The sequence below is a fragment of the Furipterus horrens genome, unplaced genomic scaffold (assembly GCF_987537825.1).
Source record: "Furipterus horrens unplaced genomic scaffold, mFurHor1.1.pri manual_scaffold_5, whole genome shotgun sequence".
Lineage (NCBI taxonomy): Eukaryota > Metazoa > Chordata > Mammalia > Chiroptera > Furipteridae > Furipterus > Furipterus horrens.
In genome coordinates this window covers 162,780,783-162,800,287 of record NW_028327175.1, presented here as the reverse complement: position 1 = coordinate 162,800,287, position 19,505 = coordinate 162,780,783, and the positions used below count along the sequence as shown (strand labels likewise).

Sequence of the window (19,505 nt, the reverse complement as noted above, 5' to 3'; positions counted from 1 at the left end):
GAATAAACTCAAGATGGATTAAAGACTTAAATGTAAGCCGTGATACCATAGAAGTCCTAGAGGAAAACATAGGCAGGAAAATTTCAGATATCACACGTAACAATACCTTCACGGATACATCTCCTAAGGCAAGAGAAACAAAGGAAAAAATAAACAAATGGGACTACATCAAACTAAAAAGTTTCTGCTCATCAAAAGAAAACATCAGGAAGATGAAAAGGAAACCAACCATATGGGAAAACATATTTGCCAATGATATCACAGACAGGGGACTGATCTCCAAAATATATAAAGAGCTTATACAACTCAACATCAAGAAAACAAACAACCCAATTAAAAAATGGGCAAAGGACCTGAACAAACACTTCTCCGAAGAGGACATACAGAAGGTCCATAGGCACATGAAAAAATGCTCAACATCATTGGCCATCAGAGAGATGCAAGTAAGAACCACAATGAGATACCACCTTACACCTGTCAGAATGGCCATCATCAACAAATCAACAAACAACAAATGCTGGTGAGGATGTGGAGAAACGGGAACCCTACTACACTGTTGGTGGGAATGCAGACTGGTGCAGCCACTATGGAAAACAGTATGGAATTACCTCAAAAAACTAAAAATGGAACTGCCATTTGAACCAGTGATTCCACTGCTAGGATTATACCCGAAAAACCCTGAAACCCTAATTCAAGAGAACTTATGCACCCCTATGTTCATAGCAGCCCTGTTTACAATAGCTAAGTGCTGGAAACAGCCTAGGTGCCCATCAGTGGATGAGTGGATCAAAAAACAGTGGTACATCTACACAATGGAATACTATGTAGCAGAAAGAAAGAAGGAACTCCTGCCATTTGCGACAACACGGATGGAATTAGAGAGAATTATGCTTAGTGAAATAAGCCAGTCAAAGAAAGCAAAATACCACATGATATCACCCAATACAGGAAACTAAAGAGCAACACAAACAAACGAACTAAATAGGCAAAGACTAGAATAGTAGTCAGTAGGGGGGAGGGGGGAGGGAGAGAAGGGGGATAAGTAAGGGAAGGGTCTAGTCAAGGAACGTATATGAATGACTCATGGACATGGACAACGGGGAGGGATATAATTGTGGGAGAAGGGATGGGCTGGGAGGGGGGAGCAATGGGGGAAAAATGGGACAACTGTAATGGAATAACCAAAAAAAAAAAAAAATTAAAAAAAAAATTCTGTTTGTTTATACACAGGGAAAAAGTTGAGATACCATATACCTTTTTGTTAATAGTATTTACCTGTAAGGAGTGGAACTAGGAAAGGGACTTCATATATTTTTGTATTGTTTGAAAGTTTTAGATTTATTTTTTAAATAGCTTTACTGACATACACATACCATCCAGTTCACTCATTGAAACAGTACCATTCAGTGGCTTCAGTATATTCAGAGAATTGTGTGTCCATCACCACAATTAATTTTTAACCTGAAGGACATTTTCATTACCCCAAAGAGAAATTTTGCTCTCCTTTGCTATAACCACTCCATCCTCAAACTCCTTCCCCACTCAACCCTAGGCACCACTAATCTCCTTTCTGTCTTTATGGATTTACCTCTTCTGGATGTTTCATATACCTGGCTTCCTGTAATATGTGGTCTTTTGTATCTGGCTTCTTTCACTTAGCATAATATTTTCAAGGTTCATTCATGTTGAAGTATTAATACTTCATTCTTTTTCATGGCTGAACAAACATTCCATTTTATGGATATACCACATTTTATCTTTTATTCATCTGTTGATAGACATTTGGATTATTTCTACTTTTTGGCTATGACGAGTAATGCTGCTCTGAACATTAATGTACAGGTTTTTGTGTGAACAAAACTTTTATTCCTTTTCATTGCATACTAATCCAGAACCTGGATATATCCCATTTTATGTATTCATTATTTGATGGACATTTGGATTATTTTCACTTTTTGGCCATTAATAATGCTGCTATGAACATTTATGTACAAGTTTTTATAATTTGTTTTGGGTATATACTAAGGTGGAATTGCTGGTTCTAATGGTAACTCAGTATTTAACAACTTGAACTGTCAACCTTTTCCAAAGTGGATGCACCAATTTACAATTTACCAGCAATGTATAAGGATTCCAGTTTCTTCACATCCTTGCTGACACTTGTCATTGTCTGTCTTTTTTTCTTATAACCATCTTACTGGGTGTGTTTGGATACTTAAAAAAATTATTTATGCAAGTAATATATGAGTTTTTTTTTTCTTGTATTACCAAAACCCTATGACCTCCACCCCAGTCAATTCCTGTACCTGACCTAGAAGGAACAATTGTTTTAAGCTTGGTATGGATTTTCCAGAATTAAAAATTCTCAATGTAGATAGCCCTATATAGCCTTCTTACATTAACCCAACTATTTTCATAGAAACTATAATAAATGAGATTAGTTTTTCCTTTCTAACCTCTAACTGTAAAATATAACATCTTTTTGAAATTTCAACATTCATTAGTAAAAATCATATTAGACAAGCAAATAAACTAAATGCCTAAAGGCTTATTGTCCCATATATAGTAGCTTTTTAAATAATAGCTACTGTATTTATGTATTGAAACGTTATCAGTAAAACTAATATTTTTTTCTTGTTCTCAGTGCCTGGCTCTCTGGTTATGAAAACCCTGTGGTGTCTCGAATTAATATGAGAATACAAGACCTAACAGGACTAGATGTTTCCACAGCAGAGGAATTACAGGTGAGTAATCACATTATCCTTGAATTATATGCTATCACTTTATCCTTAAGATACTTCAGATGAGCCCTGGCTGGTGTGGTTTAGTGGATTGAGCGCTGGCCTGTGAACCAAAAGGTCACTGGTTCAGTTTTGGTCAGGGCACATGCCTGGGTTGTGGGCCAGGTCCACAGTTGGGGACGTGTGAGAGGCAAGCAAATGATGTTTCTCTTACACATAGATGTTTATCTCCCTCTTTCTCTCTCCCTTCCCCTCCCTCTAGAAATAAATAAAATCTTTAAAAAAATAAGATGGCCTCAGATGAGATTTTCCGATATTGCACAGGCAGCACTCAATTTCTGTGATAGGTTGGGATTGTAAAGGTGAATAATCAATCTGTACCCATGCAAAACAGTGATTTTAATAATCAGTGAGAAAATTATAACTGTTCTGTGTTAAAATTTATCAAAACATTAAGAACCCTTATTGTCAAGTATAAAGTTATAGGGAAATGAAAAATATGTAACACTAATATTTTAAATACACTGTAATTTTTTTTTCCCATTCCTAGGCATTTCTCTTGAGAGGTAATTCATATTTCATAAAATTTACCCTGGTTTTATTATATTCCCATGATGTGCAACCACCAGTACTATCTAATTCCAGAACATTTTCATCACCTCAGAAAGAAACCTCATATACTTAAAGTACAGGCACACCTTGCAGATACTGTGGTTTCAACTTCAGATCATAGCATAAGGCAAATATCGCAATCAAGGGACCTCACGTCAATTTTTTGGGTTTCCAGTGCATATAAAAGTTATGCTTACACTATACTGTAGTCTGTTAAGTGTGCAGGAGCATTGTGTCTAAAAAAGCAATGTACATTTCTTAATTTAAAAATATTTTATTGTTAGAAAATGCTAACAAACCTGAGCCTTCATCAGTCTTTTTGCTGGTTGTTGAAGGGTCTTACCTCAGTGTTAATGACTGCCATCTGATCAGGGTGGTGGTTGCTGTGGCATTTTTTAAAATAAGACAACAGCGAAGTATGCTATGTTGATAGACTCTTCCTTTCATGAATGATTTCTCTGTGCATGCAGTGTTGTTTGGTAGCATTTTAATCATAGTAGAACTTCTTTCAGAATTGGAGTCAGTCCTCTCAGACCCTGCCTGTGCTTTATCAACTAAGTATATGTAATATTCTAAATCCTTTGCTGTCATTTCAACAATCTCCATGTCTTCACTAGGAGTACATTCCATCTCAAGAAACCACTTTCTTTGCTCTTCCATAAGAAGCAACTCCTGGGATTGCAGTATCTCATTATCATCAGATTGTAGCAATTTAGTCACATTTCAGGCACTACTAATTCTAGTTCTCATGCTTTGTCAGCCACATCTGCAGTTACTTCCTCCACTGAAGTCTTGAATGACTTAGTTATCTATGAGGGTTGCAATCAACTTCTTCCAAACTACTGGAAATGTTGCTATTTTGACCTCTCCCAATGAATTCCAAATGTTCTTTTTCCTTCAACTTAGTTATTTTTTAAATCCTCACCCAAGGGTATGTTTATTGATTTTAGCGAGAGATGAAGTGGGGGAGAGTGAGGAAGAGAGAGAGAAATATCTATGTAAGAGAAACATCAATCAGTTGTCTCTCATAACTGCCCTGACAAGGATTGAACCTGCAACCTAGGTATGTGTGCTGACCAGGAATGGAACCTGCAGCCTTTTGGTGTATGGGACGACACTCCAACCAACTGAGCCACCCAGCCAGGGCACCTACATATACTTTTTCAAAACTTTTTTTCTTTTTAATAATTTTATAATTTTTTAATTATAGTTTATGTACAATATTATATGAGCTTCAGATGTACAACCCAGTGATTAGACACTTATATAATTTATAATTTATGAAGTGATCACCCTGATAAATCTAGTACCCTCTTACACCATACATACAATATTGTTGGTTATGTTTCCTGTGCTGTACTTTACATCCCCATGACTGTTCTGCAACTACCAAATTGTACTTCTTAATCCCTTCACCTTTTTCACTGATCTCCCTAACCCCCCTCCCGTTGGTAACCATCAAAATGTTCTCTGTACCTAGGAGTCTGTTCTCTGTTCTGCTTGTTCATCTTCTTTTTAGTGAAATGTTATGGGCGTTGTCTTTTTCTGTCTGACTTATTTCACTCAGTACAATACCCTCTAGGTCTATTCATGTTGGAGGGGCAAGATTTCATTCTTTTTTATGACTCAATCATATTCCATTGTATATATGCACCACTTCTTTATCTACTCATCTATTGGTGGACTATTAGGTTGCTTCCATATCTTGGCAATTGTAAATAATGCAGCAGTGAATATGTGTATGATAGATATGTATTTATTACCATTTTATTAATATTTTTTCTTTTTTCTTTTTCTTAAAGAAAATCCTTTAATGTTTCTGGTTTGGTTGTGATGAATGCCTTTAGCTTTTTCTTGTCTGAGAAGCACTTTATCTGTCCTTTGATTCTAAATGATAGCTTTGTTGGGTAGTGTAATCTTGGTTGTAGGTCCTTGCTTTTCATCACTTTGATATTTGGTGCCAGTCCCTTCTTGCTTGGCATGTTTCTGTTGAGAAATCAGCTGACAGTCATATGGGAGTTGCCTTGTAGGTAACTAACTGCTTTTCTCTTGTTGTTTTTAAGTTTCTCTTTGTCTTTAACCTTTGGTATTTTCATTATGATGTGTCTTGGTGTGGTTTTCTGCAGGTTCATCTTGTTTGGGACTCTCTGTGCTTCCTGTACTCGTGTGTCTTTTTCCTTCACCAGGTTAGGGAAGTTTTCAGCTATTATTTCTTCAAACAGGTTCTTGATCCTTTGCTTCCTGTTTTCTTCTGGTACCACTATGATGCAGATGAGTTATGCTTGATGTTATCCCAGAGGCCTCTTAGACTTTTCTTGTTTTTTAAATTCCTTTTTCTTTTTTTTTGCTCTGCTTGGGTGTTTCCTGTTATCTTGTCCTCTAAATCACTGATTTGATCCTCTGCTTCATAACCTGCTGTTGATTCCTTCTAGTGTATTCTTCAGATACTTTATTATCCAATTGTGACTGGTTCTTTTTTATGGTTCCTATGTCTTTTTTAATGCTTTACTATCTCTTTGTTTTTAAGTTCTCACTGAGTTCATCCACTCTTTCCCTAAGCTTCTTGAGCATCCTATAATCATTGTTTTAAACTCTGCTTCTGGTATTTTGCTTGCTTCCATTTCATTTCTTTTTCTGGGGATTTCTCTTGTTGTTTCATTTTGGGCACATTTCTTTGTCTCCCCATTTTGTCTGCCTTTTTGTGTTTGTGTATTAGGTAGATCTGCTATGACTTTCAAACTTGTTATAGTGGTTTTATCTTGTAGGTGTCTTGTGGGGCTCAGTGGCACAATTTTTCAGATCACCTGAGCTGGGTGCTGCAGGAATGTCTTTTTTGTAGGTTATGCATCATTAATGTTGTTGACTTAATTATAAGGATAGACCTCAGTCACAGTGTATACACTGCAGTGCAAGGGCTGTCCCCTGAGGCAGTGTTGTTCCCAGCAGGGTCTGGTGCATTCTGGGACCTGTCTTTGATGTGCTGCTTGTGTGGCTAGTTGGGTGGACACCAGTGTGGTCTAAAGCCCACCGCTGGTTGTGTTGGTTCTGGATCCACTTAGGCAGGGCTCCACTGCATGCAGGTTGATGTTGGATGCTGCCTAGGCTACCTGTCTGGAGCTACCATGTAATTTCCTGTTTGTGGCTGCCTCTTCTGGGCCTGGGTGTGTGTGGGAGGGGCCAAGTTGTGTACAAGGGCTAGCTTTCTCCAGCTCTGAGCTGGGGTCAGATCAGTAAATGGTCCAAGGTATCCTAAGATCCACATGTACCTGTCAGCCACTTTGCTACCCTCTGAGGTCACCCGACCTTCCTTGAGAGCCTTCCAAAGAAAGACCATAAAGTGGGCCTGGCTGGCCGCCAACCATAGACCCTTCCACAAGGTGCAAGCTCAATAGGGCAGGGTGACTGGGGTTGGGAGGACAGGGCCAGTGTGTCTCATATGATGCTTGGGGGCATCATAGCCAGGCACTTAATGGTGGGAAAATGGCCCTTACTCCAAAGCCAAGAGTTCACAGTCTTTGCCAGAGCCTCAAACCCTGGCTCCCCCAGGAGGAGTGCACCACAGGTTCAGGTTGGGCGCAGCCAGCCAGCCACTCTGCAGGAGCCTCCTCAGTTGGGTGGGGCCCTGGGAGTCAGAAGGACTGGTCAGATGAGTCTTCTGTTGGGGGTGTGGTGCCAGTTCAGCTTGCAGCGGGTGGGGGTAAGAGTGGCCCCCTGTGTCAGTGCCCTTCTTGAGTCTTGGACAAGAGCCTCCCAGAGGGACAGACTCTGAAGGTCCCAGCTCTGAGCAGCACTCTGATCCCCCTGTGGGACTCAGCTCAGTAGGGCAGGGCCACTGGGAGTCAGAAGGACAGGCCCAGAGAATCCGCAGGTGGTGGGGGCTCCAGCTAAGTGTGCAATTTGGGGAAGAATGGCCCCTGTTTCAAAGCTGCGGAGCTCAGTAACTGTCTGAGTCTCCACCAAGAGCTTCTCTAGAAAAAAGAGTGTCCCAAAGGTCCCTGCTGCAATACCTTTCTGCAATACTAGAGCTTGGCAGGGTAGTGTCATCAGTAGTTGGGCTAGTGCACTCCCAAGCTGGTGCTTGAAGAATAGGAGTGCTTGACCCTGGGAACATGGCACCCAAGGGTGGTATGGAACAGGAACTCAGCACAGGGACCTCAGTAGCTGACCCTACAGACTCTCCTTGGGGCCGTGCCACCCACATCTTCTCTTTATGACTCCTGTATACCCTGATTCGCCTTCCCTCTGAGTGTCTTTAGAGCAAGGTCATATACACTGGCCCTTTAGGAGAGTACCTGGGTTTCTAGCAGACTTCCTTTTCTATCAGGCAGAGCCCCAGCTGATTTTCACAGCCAGATGTTATGCAGGCTCCTCTTCCCAGTTTTGGTGGTCTGGGTTGGGGATCCTGGCATGGGGTTGAACCGCCACACTCCCCAGGAGGGACTTTTGCTGCTGAGATATCCCTCCAGATTCTCAACAACCACGTGTGGGTGGGTGCAGGGCCAGCCCTTTCTGTGTCTTTGCCCTTCCTACCAGTCTCTGTGTGGCTTCTTCTATAAACCCTTGGTTATATTACTTCTGTTCAGCTCGCCTTCACTTGGTTATTCAGATTGATTGCTCTATAAATTAGCTGCAAATTCAGTTTGGCGGCAGGAGGAGGTGAGTGTAGCTTCCATCTACTCTGCAGCCATCTTCAAAATGCGTAGTTTTTTGAACAGCAAAAGTGGAAACATTTCATGTAGCTATTTCTTCTGTATCTCCATTTAAGTTCGATTTGAATTTCATTTAAAGCATTATTGCTTTCCATTTCTCTCTTGTACCTTATCTTTGTTTGTCAGTTCTCTCTTCCAATTACACATTTTTGTAAAATATCACATGGGTTTTCATTGGGAGAAAAGGTGGCAGTATAACCACATGATTTGTTGTCTGTACGTTATTCATACTGTATGTTATTCAGGATGTTATTCATACTGAATGACAGATACGCAGTGACAAATCACTAATAGCCTTTGAGAGAAATGAGGTGATTGGTCATCGATCATGATGTGCAGCTGTTATTTACTTAGTAATCTGTGGACTGAAGACCAAGCAGTGACATTTGTACTTTATGCATTACTCAAAATTAATACACTGTTGTAACTGAAATTTCAGCTGTGTTGCCAGGGTCTGGTGTTAATGGTTAGCTAAACCATGTTATCTGAGATTTGTGCATTTTGGAATTGGGCAAAGCAGGACTGTCTATATTTAAATTTGCTTAATTAAGTTGTCATTTATTCCTTGGTAATCCACAACTTTCTTGGTATTCATCTGATTATTAGAAACTCTTTGCTATGTCTTTCTTTCCTGATCTGGATTTATTTTCATCTGCTTAGCCTTCACAGGCTCTTTCAGGCTACTCCATGTATTTCTACTTAATAGGCTTATCCAACTCACGGTATCTATAACATAAGACAGGAGGCTCAGTTGAAGCATTGTCCCGTACACCAAAATATTGCGGGTTCAATTCCCGGTCAGGGCACATACCTAGGCTGCAGGTTCAGTCCTGGTTGGGGCATGTATGGGAGGCAACCAAATGACGTTTTTCTCTCTCTCTGTCTTTTTCTCTCTCTCCCCCTCCCTCTCTCCCTCTCTCTCTAATATCAACAAAGATATTCTCTGTTGAGGACTTTAAAAAATAGTAGTAAAATATCCAGAGTAATAATTATTTACGTAAAAATAGGACTTTGCTGTGGGTAACACTCCTTATGTTCTCATTTAATTACATCAGCATCACTCTTTAAATTACATGATTCTTTCATTCTTGTCAGCATTTTACCATATTGGGATGAAAGGAGGACTCCATCCCAATAGAAGGTGTTATTTTTCTTATTTTACAAGTAAGAAAATTGATACGTTACATATATTGTAACTGAGAAATTTGGAACTTGAACTCAGACCAAATATTTTTCTTAACTTCTTTTTGCTGCTTCATACTAGGACATTTTCATAACCAACTAAAGTTGTTAGAGCCCTCCAGCAGGAATAATTAAGTTGGTGTTAACTTCTCTTTTTTACTTTAGCAGGGAAAGAAATATGTGGGAAAGGAATTGTATTAAAGTATATTAGGAGTTTGCCAGCATTTTGGGCTTTGGAAAACATACCTTGATTTAAATTTCAAAGGAAAGTGTTTAGTGAAAATTAATCATAGAAATCTCATAGTTCTAGTTCTAGAAAATTTTAATTCTAAAATTCTAATTCAAATTTTATTTTGTTATATATTAGAGAAGATTATGTCTCCCAACATTTGCTAAAGAAAAGCCTATCAACGAAGGTCCTCAAATAACATTTAGTAGCTATCCATAATTTTTATGTTACTTAGGAACTCCCATTGATTTCATGTGTTTTGCTTCTCACGCTGGCTGGGTGGTTCAGTTGGTTGGAGCATCCTCTTGTACAATAAGAAGTTGCAGGTTTGATTCCTGGTCAGGGCACATAATTAGGTTGTGGGTTCGATCCTCAGTTGGGATGTGCATAGATGGCAACTGATGTCTGCGTGTGTGTCTTATCTGTCTGTCTTTTTCCCTATCCCCCTCCCTCCTTCTCTCCATCCTGCTTCCTCTCTGCCTTCCTCTGTCAAAACAGCCTCAGGTGACGATTAAATAAGTTAAATAAATAGATGCTCTGCTTCTCATTTCTGTAGAAGTACCTAACCATGAGAATGTAAGAGGCTAAAATGGGGCTCATAGATTTTTTTGTAGCTTTCATTCATGCTTTGTTTCTCTCCTTCAGGTAGCAAATTATGGAGTGGGAGGACAGTATGAACCCCATTTTGATTTTGCACGGGTAAGTGAAAAAAATAGAAATTCTGTTTTTTAGTATTGAAGATTTATAGCCTATTTGTAATTCATGGAAACATGGTGGAATAAATACTCTGTAAAGCAGTTTAAGTAGTAAAAAAGCACCTAGATACACAGGCAAAGAAATTAGAATGCTTTTAAATGCATTGCTGAACCCGGAAGAAAGTAAAAGGAAAACTGAACAAAAAAAACCTAGAGACTAACATTAGAGTGTTAACAGGGGACAAAAAGCACTGAGGCTGGAGGCATATATTTCCAGGGATCTAGAGTTTGGGGGATTAACAGCTCTATGAGAGGACTTGTCACAGTGTAGGTTATTGAACCTAAGACCCCCACATAAAACCTAACTCTCCAAAAGGATTACACTTACCAAGAAAGACAGAATGGCTTTGAAAAAAATCCGTTGAGTCAGGAGCCTTCAGGGCAGCCATCCCTCACCATCGCTGCTGCAGTGCAGTGTGTGGGCGGCTTCTCCCATGAGTTTGAAGGCCTAGGCTGCCCACACGTGAAACTGAGGTGTGAACTTTTACTACCCTGGAAGAGGAGAAATTACTTTAAATTGTTAGCTTAGTAGTGCTCCTTGGTACTTGGCTCCTTGAAGAGAAGCATCCTCATTCTAGCACCTCGAGAATTTTAAAGATTAAGTTCAGCTAAATATGAACTAAATTAAAAAAAAACTAAGTGGTAATAAGACACCATTGGTGAGAATAAAGCAACCAACAGATTGAGACACCTTTAGGATGGTAGATACTTAAATCATCACATGCAGAATATAAAATAACTATATGACATGTAAAAAATAAAAGATAGGATAAAATTAATAAACTTTCAAAATGATTTAATGTATTTTAAAAAATAAATAGGAGTTCTAGTTGAAAAAATAGCTGAAATTTAAAATTTAGTGGCTAAGTTAAAATAGATTAGAGACAGCAGAGGTGAATAAGTGAATTGACCGATAAAGCTGAAGAAATTACAGGGATACATTTTGAAAGACAGGAAGACAAAAAATGTAAAATAGATGTAAAGAGGCTGGAGAATAAATAATATCAAAATAGTTTGCAGAAAAGCTATTGTTGCCCAAGTACTCTTGCTTAAGATTAATAAATATTGGATCTTTTATATTTCTTTAACATATTGAGCTATAAGGTATGGCATTACCAAATCTTAATTTAAAGCTTTATTGTAATTACATGAATTCTAAAGAATGTTCCAGGTATTGTAATAAACTTCTTGATCTATTACCATTTTTAAATAAGGATATATTCTTTTGAAAGAAAATACAGTCTGTATATTGTATTCTAACTCTTGACTGTCTTAAACTCATAATCTTAGACTCCTTTTTCTGTGTAGGCCAACAAAGAATATATTTTAAGCCTTTTTTCCTATTTTTCAATTATTGAAAAATGTCCGAGGGTCTTGGATGATGTGAAAGACTACAGTTCAAGTCTTTATATTAGCGTAGTTTTTTTCTTAGCTCTTTCTTTAGAAATAATTATAGATTCCTAGGAAGGTGCAAAGAAATGTATAGGGAGTTTCCTGCATGCCCTTTTTCTCTGCCTCCCCCGGTGGTAACATCTTACAGAACCTAGAGTACATTATCAGAACCAGGAACTTGGCATTGGCACAGCTGCAGAGCTGATTCATATTTCAGCAGCTATACTCGCACTGGTGTGTGTGTGCACACGTGTGTGTGTGTGTGAAAGAGTGTCTGTGGAGTTTTATTACATGTATAGCTTTGTGTAACTGCTGCTACAGTCAAGATACTTGACCACACCATCACAAGACTCCCTTGCAGTACTGCTCTGTAGCTGCACAGACCCTTCTGCCTCCCTTCCCTATAATTGTTATTTCACAAATGTTGTATGAATGTTATATACAGTATGTACCTTTTTGAGATTTCACTCAGCAAAATTCCCTTAAAGTTTATCCAAGTCTTACAGAAAGTATCAATATTGTGTTTCTTTTTATTGCTGAGTAGTATTCCATAGTATGAATGTATCACAGTATTTTTAGTCATTCACCCTCTGACAGACGTTACAAATAAAGTAGTATATAAGTTTCTGTGTGGAAAATACTTTTCATTTTTCTGGGATAAATGCCAAGAGACTATATTTTAATTTAGGTTTAAATAGCCAGATTAAAGTGCTGACTGTCCAAAAGAAAGACAAGCATAGTAGCAGTAAACATTTGAATGGATCATGAATTCAGAGTAAATCTCAAGGTAAACTTTTTACCCACAGAGAATAGACTTCTTGAATATAGCTAAGAGACTCTCATATCTTGGTGGGTTTTTTTTTTTTTTCTTTTTAAGCTAGAAGTGCAGATGTTAATTTTTTAAGTAATCTGTGAATAGTAGCTGTTGGTTCTCATTATTTATCTTAATAAATCTGTTTTTTTTTTCCTCCAGTGGTCTAATCAAAAGTTATCAGTGTATAAGTTGAACCAAAAACTAACGAGTATTTTGAATGCTTACTGTATATAGTTCATTGGATATTATAAAGGAACCTTTTGGGTTGTTTTCGGCATACTCTTCAGCATATTACCGATGTTTAGTTGCCACTGGAGAATTTGCTTTACTGAATTTACAGCATTGAATTAGTTGTGTTTTATTTACAGAAAGATGAGCCAGATGCTTTCAAAGAGCTGGGGACAGGAAATAGAATTGCTACATGGCTGTTTTATGTAAGTTATAGCTAAAATTTTTATTTTCAGTTGGGATTTGATCGCATAACTCATTGATTTTGATGTGTTTGCTCTTATTTACCATCCTAGTTAAAGATTTTACAACTTAATAAAGGGAGTTAAGAATTTTTTATCATTGTAACTTTCAGTTGTAATATTACAACCTGAAGAAGAAAGTTAAAATTACTGATAGTCTCACTACTTGGAGACAGACATTGTTGATATTTTGTAGTATGGACTGTTTGCTCATCTATATGCATATAAGCATCTCTGTATGTTTATATGAATTTACATATTTGCTGTCAGATGATGACTGCAGATACACATTGTTTTTTTTATAGTTTTGAACTTTTATTGATATGTTAGAAAAGTATACAAATTATTAAGTATATAGCAGTAATAACAATCTGTTATAGTCAGCATCCAGATCAAGAAGTAGCATGTTACAGCACCCCAGAAGCCCCATCAAGGAAAACCATTCTCATGTCGTTTCTCACAAAGTTTCAAAATAGTGTGATCTTTATTTCTTTATTTTTAAAATTAAGTATATATTCATACATATAGAAAAAGTTAAGATTTGATTATAATCTTTGCCCTAGTTAACTATTGCTATATAACAAATCACCCCAAAACTGAGTGGCTTAAAATTTATTTTTATCTTTCATGGCTGTGAGGTAGACTGGGCTTCCCTCATGGTTCTTCTGGATCCCTCATGCATTTACAGTCAGATGATGACTAGCACTAGGGTCCATCTTGAAGGCTGACATTGAGGCTGGCTGTTGGCCAAATACCTACATGTGGCTTGGGCTTCTTCACACATGGTGACTGTAGTGCAAGAGCAAGTATCTCCATGAAAAACAAAGCAGAAGTGCAGGGAACTTTTATCATCTATCCTCAGAAGTCAAATAATGTCCCTTCTGCTGTATTTTATTAATTGAGGCAGTTACAAAGGTCTGCCAAGGTTCATGGAGAAGGGACTTAGACCTTACCACTGTAGAAGAAGGTCAATATCATGTGAGAAAAGAGCATGTAAAACAGAACATGCTGGATTATATTTGGAAAATATGGTCTGCAATGCTGTAATCTTTATTAACTTAGAAATATGTTTTATATCTAGACTTAATTTTGCTCTTTTCCTCACTCTTTCCATACCCTACCCCCATTTGAACGATATAAAATGGCATCTCTCTTTGCTCTCTGTTGTATTTCATATCCTACCAAAATTCTCTCTTTCTCTATTCTGTTCTCTTTCTTCTTGCTCCCTATATCCATCCCTACCTTCTTAGCCTCCTACTTTCCCTCCTTATGTCTCTCCCTCCTTCGCTATTTCCATCCCTCATCTATGGTATCTCAGATCTTTTTAAAAATAAAAAGATCTGAGATACCATACCATAGGAATGAAAAACATTTAAGGTATCAGGAAAAGAGGATTTGGGATTTAAAAGGATTTAAGATTTATAAAATGAATTGAAAATGAGAGCAGATTATGGCAAAGGGAAAACCAGGAGAGACGCTGATACATTATACAAAATTCATGCTGTGAGTCTTGTATACTTTTTAGAGATGAACTCTCCATAGATTGTACCAATTTATATCCCATCTTTAAGTATGATGTATTTGTCAAACTTTTTGATCTTTCACTTACCAGATTGGCAGTTATAGTGGTTTTAATTTGCATATCTCTGGTTAGAGAGGTTGAGTATCTTTCAGATGTTTTTGACTGTCTTTGTTTCTTATTGTATTTCTTGGCTTTTATGAATATCATACTATGTTATTTGGTCCAGTATTCATTTATATTAGATTATTTGACTGTTAGATTATGTTAGATTATTTAAGTATTATACCCCCCTTCTAATTATATAACATTTTGATTAGATTAATATTCATTTCACCCCCATTATTTAAATACTATTCCTAGGTAGGCCACATAGCACAACCTTTTAATTTCTCTGAAGTTAGTTTATTTCATTGCTGTTCATTGTTAAGAGCTCTTTGTTATTGATAATATATTTTTCATGGTAAAATGCCCTTCTTTATCTCATTTAATGCTTTTTCCTTGATTTAGACTGTGTCTAATATTAAGATCGAACTGTTTTCTTTGGTATAGCATTTGCCTGGCAAATCTTACCTTTCTGTTTTCAGTGTTTATAATTCATTTGTTTTAGACGTGAGTCTTGGATATAGCATATAGTTGGGTTTTGCTTTGTGATACAGTCTTAACCTGCTATACATGCTATTTATGTTGCTTTTGAAAAACATCTTCACAGTATGATTTGTTTCTTTTGTCATGTTTTGTGCATGTGCTTCATCAGTTAATTTGGAACATTTATGTTTGAATTCTAGGTTACCCTTAAGACTGTAACTTTATATAATCTTTTAATCCTCTACTTCTCAGTTAATGTGTTGATTCTCTTACTGCAAGAAATGACAAAACTGATTTTAGTTTATTGTTATTTTTCTCGTTTTTTACTTCTATTTTATTTAGTTTGCTGAGCACCTACTATTCTTAAGATACCATTTTAGACACTAAAGCTCAGCAATGAACAAAACAGATGAAAATTTCTGCCCCCATGGATATTATCTAGTGCAATAAAATATATATGTATACCCTATATTACTTGATTTATCAATTTTAAATCATCCTTTTTTACCTCTGGCTAAGTGAAGTGCCTATCCCAAATTATTATTCCCATCTCCCTTCCTGACTTTATAATTCCTTTGCTATATATATATTTTTTTTACTTAAGTATGTAAACCCAAACAGCATCTTTTGTTTTATAAAAACTGAGTAGCATGCACAAACCCATCCATGTAACTAGAATTCCACGTGTTTTCATATTCTAGTATTCAGTTTAATGTCCTTCTACCAGCACTTTTGGTGATGCTCTTTCACCTCTTACAGATGAGTGATGTGTTGGCAGGAGGAGCCACTGTATTTCCTGAAGTCGGAGCTAGTGTTTGGCCCAAAAAGGTAAATTTGGTTTGCTTGTTATTTTAATTTTTTGTGTCTCTTTATTTTTTTCCCCTTAGGAAGAGAAATGCATCTTTATTTCATGGTCTAATTAATGAATTACAATTTTATTTTATTTTTTTATTTTATTTATTTTCAGAGAGAGGGGAAGGGAGGGAGAAATAGAGGGAGAGGAACATCAATAGGTGGTTGCCTCTTGAGCGCCCCCAACTGGGGACCTGGCCCGCAACCCAGGTCTGTGCCCTGACGGGGAATTGAGCTGGCGACCCTTTGATTCACAGGCCAGCGCTCAATCCACTGAGCCATACCAGCCAGTGAATTACAGTTTTAAAGGTAGTATACTTAAGGACTATATTATCTGTAGGTAAAACTATGGATATTTTTATGGCACAATTCACCATGAGTACCTTGAGGTAATGAACCACCAGTGATTAGTATTTAAAATTTTTCATTTCTATAAAGGGTTTCATATGATGTTTCTCCCTCCATCCTGCTATTGTAAGATTTGTTTTGGTGAGTATCCTTTTTTGTCAAGCAACTTTGTACTATTAGTGTTTTCCTGTGATCACCAAAATATAAATGACGATCATATTTTAGAATTATATTAGAGGAAGATACAGCTGCCATAGAGGAGTACTTTCACAGGAACAGAGGAATATTTGCTGCAAAAAGTTATAGCCTGATTTTTTTATTTGGGGATAATTTTGTATTGTTCTCCCCAGGGAACTGCTGTTTTCTGGTATAATCTATTTGCCAGTGGAGAAGGAGATTATAGTACACGGCATGCAGCGTGTCCAGTGCTAGTTGGAAACAAATGGGGTAAATATTTTCCATATTCTCTGAATTGAATTTGTGATTTTTGTTTCATATTTTGAAATTATCTACATCTTAAATTGAAAACAAAACCTTTGAAATCTGCTATGACTGTAACATTGAATGAAGATTCAACCAAGTTTCTCATCTTAACATAAATTTGCTTTTAACAGATCAAAATTTTGATGACAAATTGTTATTGTTAATAATATTTAGACTTGTTATTCTAAGACTCATTAATTGACTCAAAGTTAAATAAGACAATATCTTCTCCTTAAGGGGTTCGCAGTTGTCTCTAAGTGAGACATACTAATAGATAAATTATAGTGTAGTACGTACTAATACAAAAATGTAAATAGAATATGGCACCTTCTTACATTTGGGGAGTCTTCTTCAAAGTTTATTTTTAAATTTTGTCTTGGAGATGGAACAGTAGTTTTCCAGGCATGTTAGGAACCAAGTCTAGGACTATTAGGAGACAAGAGAAGCACTCATTGTTAAGGTCATGAAGTGCAGGATTTGCCACATTAAAAAAAATAGAAACAGGTGCAGTTATTTTAATATATATTATTTAACCTCATATATCCATTTTTTTTTGAGGTTTGATTTGCATTTATTCAAAAGGGCTACAGGCTCGGGCAAACATTTACACATCAGGGATATAACTAGCAGTGAAGGCAAAGTGGTTTGGACAAGTTAGACTATTGCCTACAGGTGTGAAACTTTGTTTTCTCATATTTGTGTATTTGTACAAATATAACCATGTCTCATAATACGGGAAAAACTCATTAGAGCCTTGAAGGGAAAATGTCCTCAAAGAGCACAAAGGTAGAGAAAGAATGGCAATCTAGGAGATAACACAAGTTTTTATTACAGTGCAACTGCACTCATATATTTCTTAGATGGATGAGTGAACCAAATAAAGGGTTACAGGTGGTTCTCAAAGCTGAATAACCTTTACCTTTATGATAATAAGACTATTTCATATATCCGTTTTAATGTGTGTCATTAGCCACATTTCAAGTGCCCAGTAGCTACATGTGTGTAATGGCTACTGCATTGGACATTGGAAGACTAAGGAGTAACACTTGATTATCAGGATTTTAAAAATCTTCCCTGATGATTATGTTTGAGAACGACTGGACTAGAATGAAGAGAGGCTAGTGGAGGAGAGATTGGTTTAGAAAGGTTTTTTCCATCGTCTAAGTGGGAGATGAAGGTGTGGACTAAGGGAGCACCCAAAGGGTTGGACAGCAAAGAATAGATTCAGCAGATGTGAGGAAAATTGACCAGGTTTGATGAATAAAAGTTTGGATACAGGAGTTGGGAAAGGTAAGAGTAGTTAAGAATTACTATGGATCCTAGTTCAGATAACTTGTATATGCTGATGCTATTGATTAGGTTCTATGATATAGAAGAAGGAATAGGAAATTAATTCCTTTGGGGTTACATTAGGAAACAGTGTCTTGGAACCAAGGAAACAGTGAACACATAATAGAATTGTTCCTTTAGAGTGAAGACTTTGTGTTCAGTTTTAAAATGTCTTTGTATTAGAGGTTGTATTTTGCAAACAGGTAGAACAGTGTGTTGTTCTATTTGTACCTACTTCTTAATTTCATTTGTGTTTCATTTCAAGCCTTACATTGAATATTAGAAACTTTAGGAAATTCACATACATAGACTCTCAGATGTACACACATATATCTAAAATTGTCTGTGTTTCCTACATTTAGTGAAGTATTTAAAAGACTTCCTAATAGCATCTGCCTTTATCTATTTTTGGTCTGTCTTGAACTTTTAGCCCATATAAGAACTTTGTTATAAACCTAGTTCTTACCAATGAATTAATATATTTTGCTCTCTCACAGTATCCAATAAATGGCTCCATGAACGTGGACAAGAATTCCGAAGACCATGCACCTTGTCAGAACTGGAATGACAAATAGGCTTCTCCTCTCCTTTTGTACTCGGATGTGTCTGATACAGTTCCCAGTCTTAACTTTCAAGAGTTTACAATTGACTAACATAACACTCCATGGTTGATTCAGTTAGGAACCTCACCCCATGTTTCACTGTGGACAATCACTAACTTTGTGGGGTTTTTTTCTTTTAAAAGTAACACTAAATCACCACATTGTATATACAAAACCTTAAAGTTCAGTTGATATCACAGAGGACAAATCAAGGCAGACCTAAAAATGAGGAATTTTTACATTTGTTACATTTTAAAGAACTTTTTGGTTAGATAAATATACTTTAAGCATCTGATTATAGTATATCACTACATTGCAGTTGGTGGTGGTAGGCTGGAAGGGGCCGTGGGATGGAGGGAGAGATGCCTTAGGGTATGTACCTGGGTGCTGTGTTTACCTAGTTTTCTTACTTTCTGGATCTGCCTGAAGACTAGGAATAGACTAGGCCTCTCATCTGGGTTCCATACAATGTTTACCCCTCTGTATACCTTTCTAAGTTTATTTTTTCTTCCCAAGGCCTTTTTAAAGAAAGTACACTTTATTTTACCAGTCCCCTTTTTCTCTGATAGCTCCTTTGTGGTAAATTAAATCTGAGGTAAAATAGTTTGATTAAAAAAAATTTTTTTAACAAAGTTCTACATAAAAGCACTGGGGTTCTCGACTAAAATGATCATCACTTGGTCTGTTTCTTTGTCCTTTTCTAAAATGACTGATGATTTTGTCCCTAAAATGTTGTTTTTATTAGTGCTGATCCCTTGCCTCATTCTTGCTGCAGCAGGGTGATGACACTGGCGTTCTGATGAAATAGCGTGCCTTAGCAGACTGGAGATTGCAAAATGGACAAGTCCTTTCAATGATGAGGGAATTGACTTTTTTTTTT

At 37.0% G+C, this 19,505-nt stretch overlaps 1 protein-coding gene across 2 annotated transcripts in view; it reads left to right on the top strand.

The window, feature by feature from the left end:
• P4HA1 (prolyl 4-hydroxylase subunit alpha 1) overlaps positions 1-19,505 on the top strand; it is a 97,712-nt gene extending 78,207 nt beyond the window's left edge. For both annotated transcript variants that reach the window (XM_090279471.1, XM_090279473.1), the window contains exons 10-15: positions 2,645-2,744; positions 10,119-10,172; positions 12,803-12,868; positions 15,771-15,839; positions 16,562-16,658; positions 18,521-19,505. In XM_090279471.1, coding sequence (XP_090135597.1) covers positions 2,645-2,744; positions 10,119-10,172; positions 12,803-12,868; positions 15,771-15,839; positions 16,562-16,658; positions 18,521-18,591 — 457 coding nt within the window. In that variant the 3' untranslated portion in view covers positions 18,592-19,505. The remainder of the gene's footprint in view (positions 1-2,644; positions 2,745-10,118; positions 10,173-12,802; positions 12,869-15,770; positions 15,840-16,561; positions 16,659-18,520) is intronic.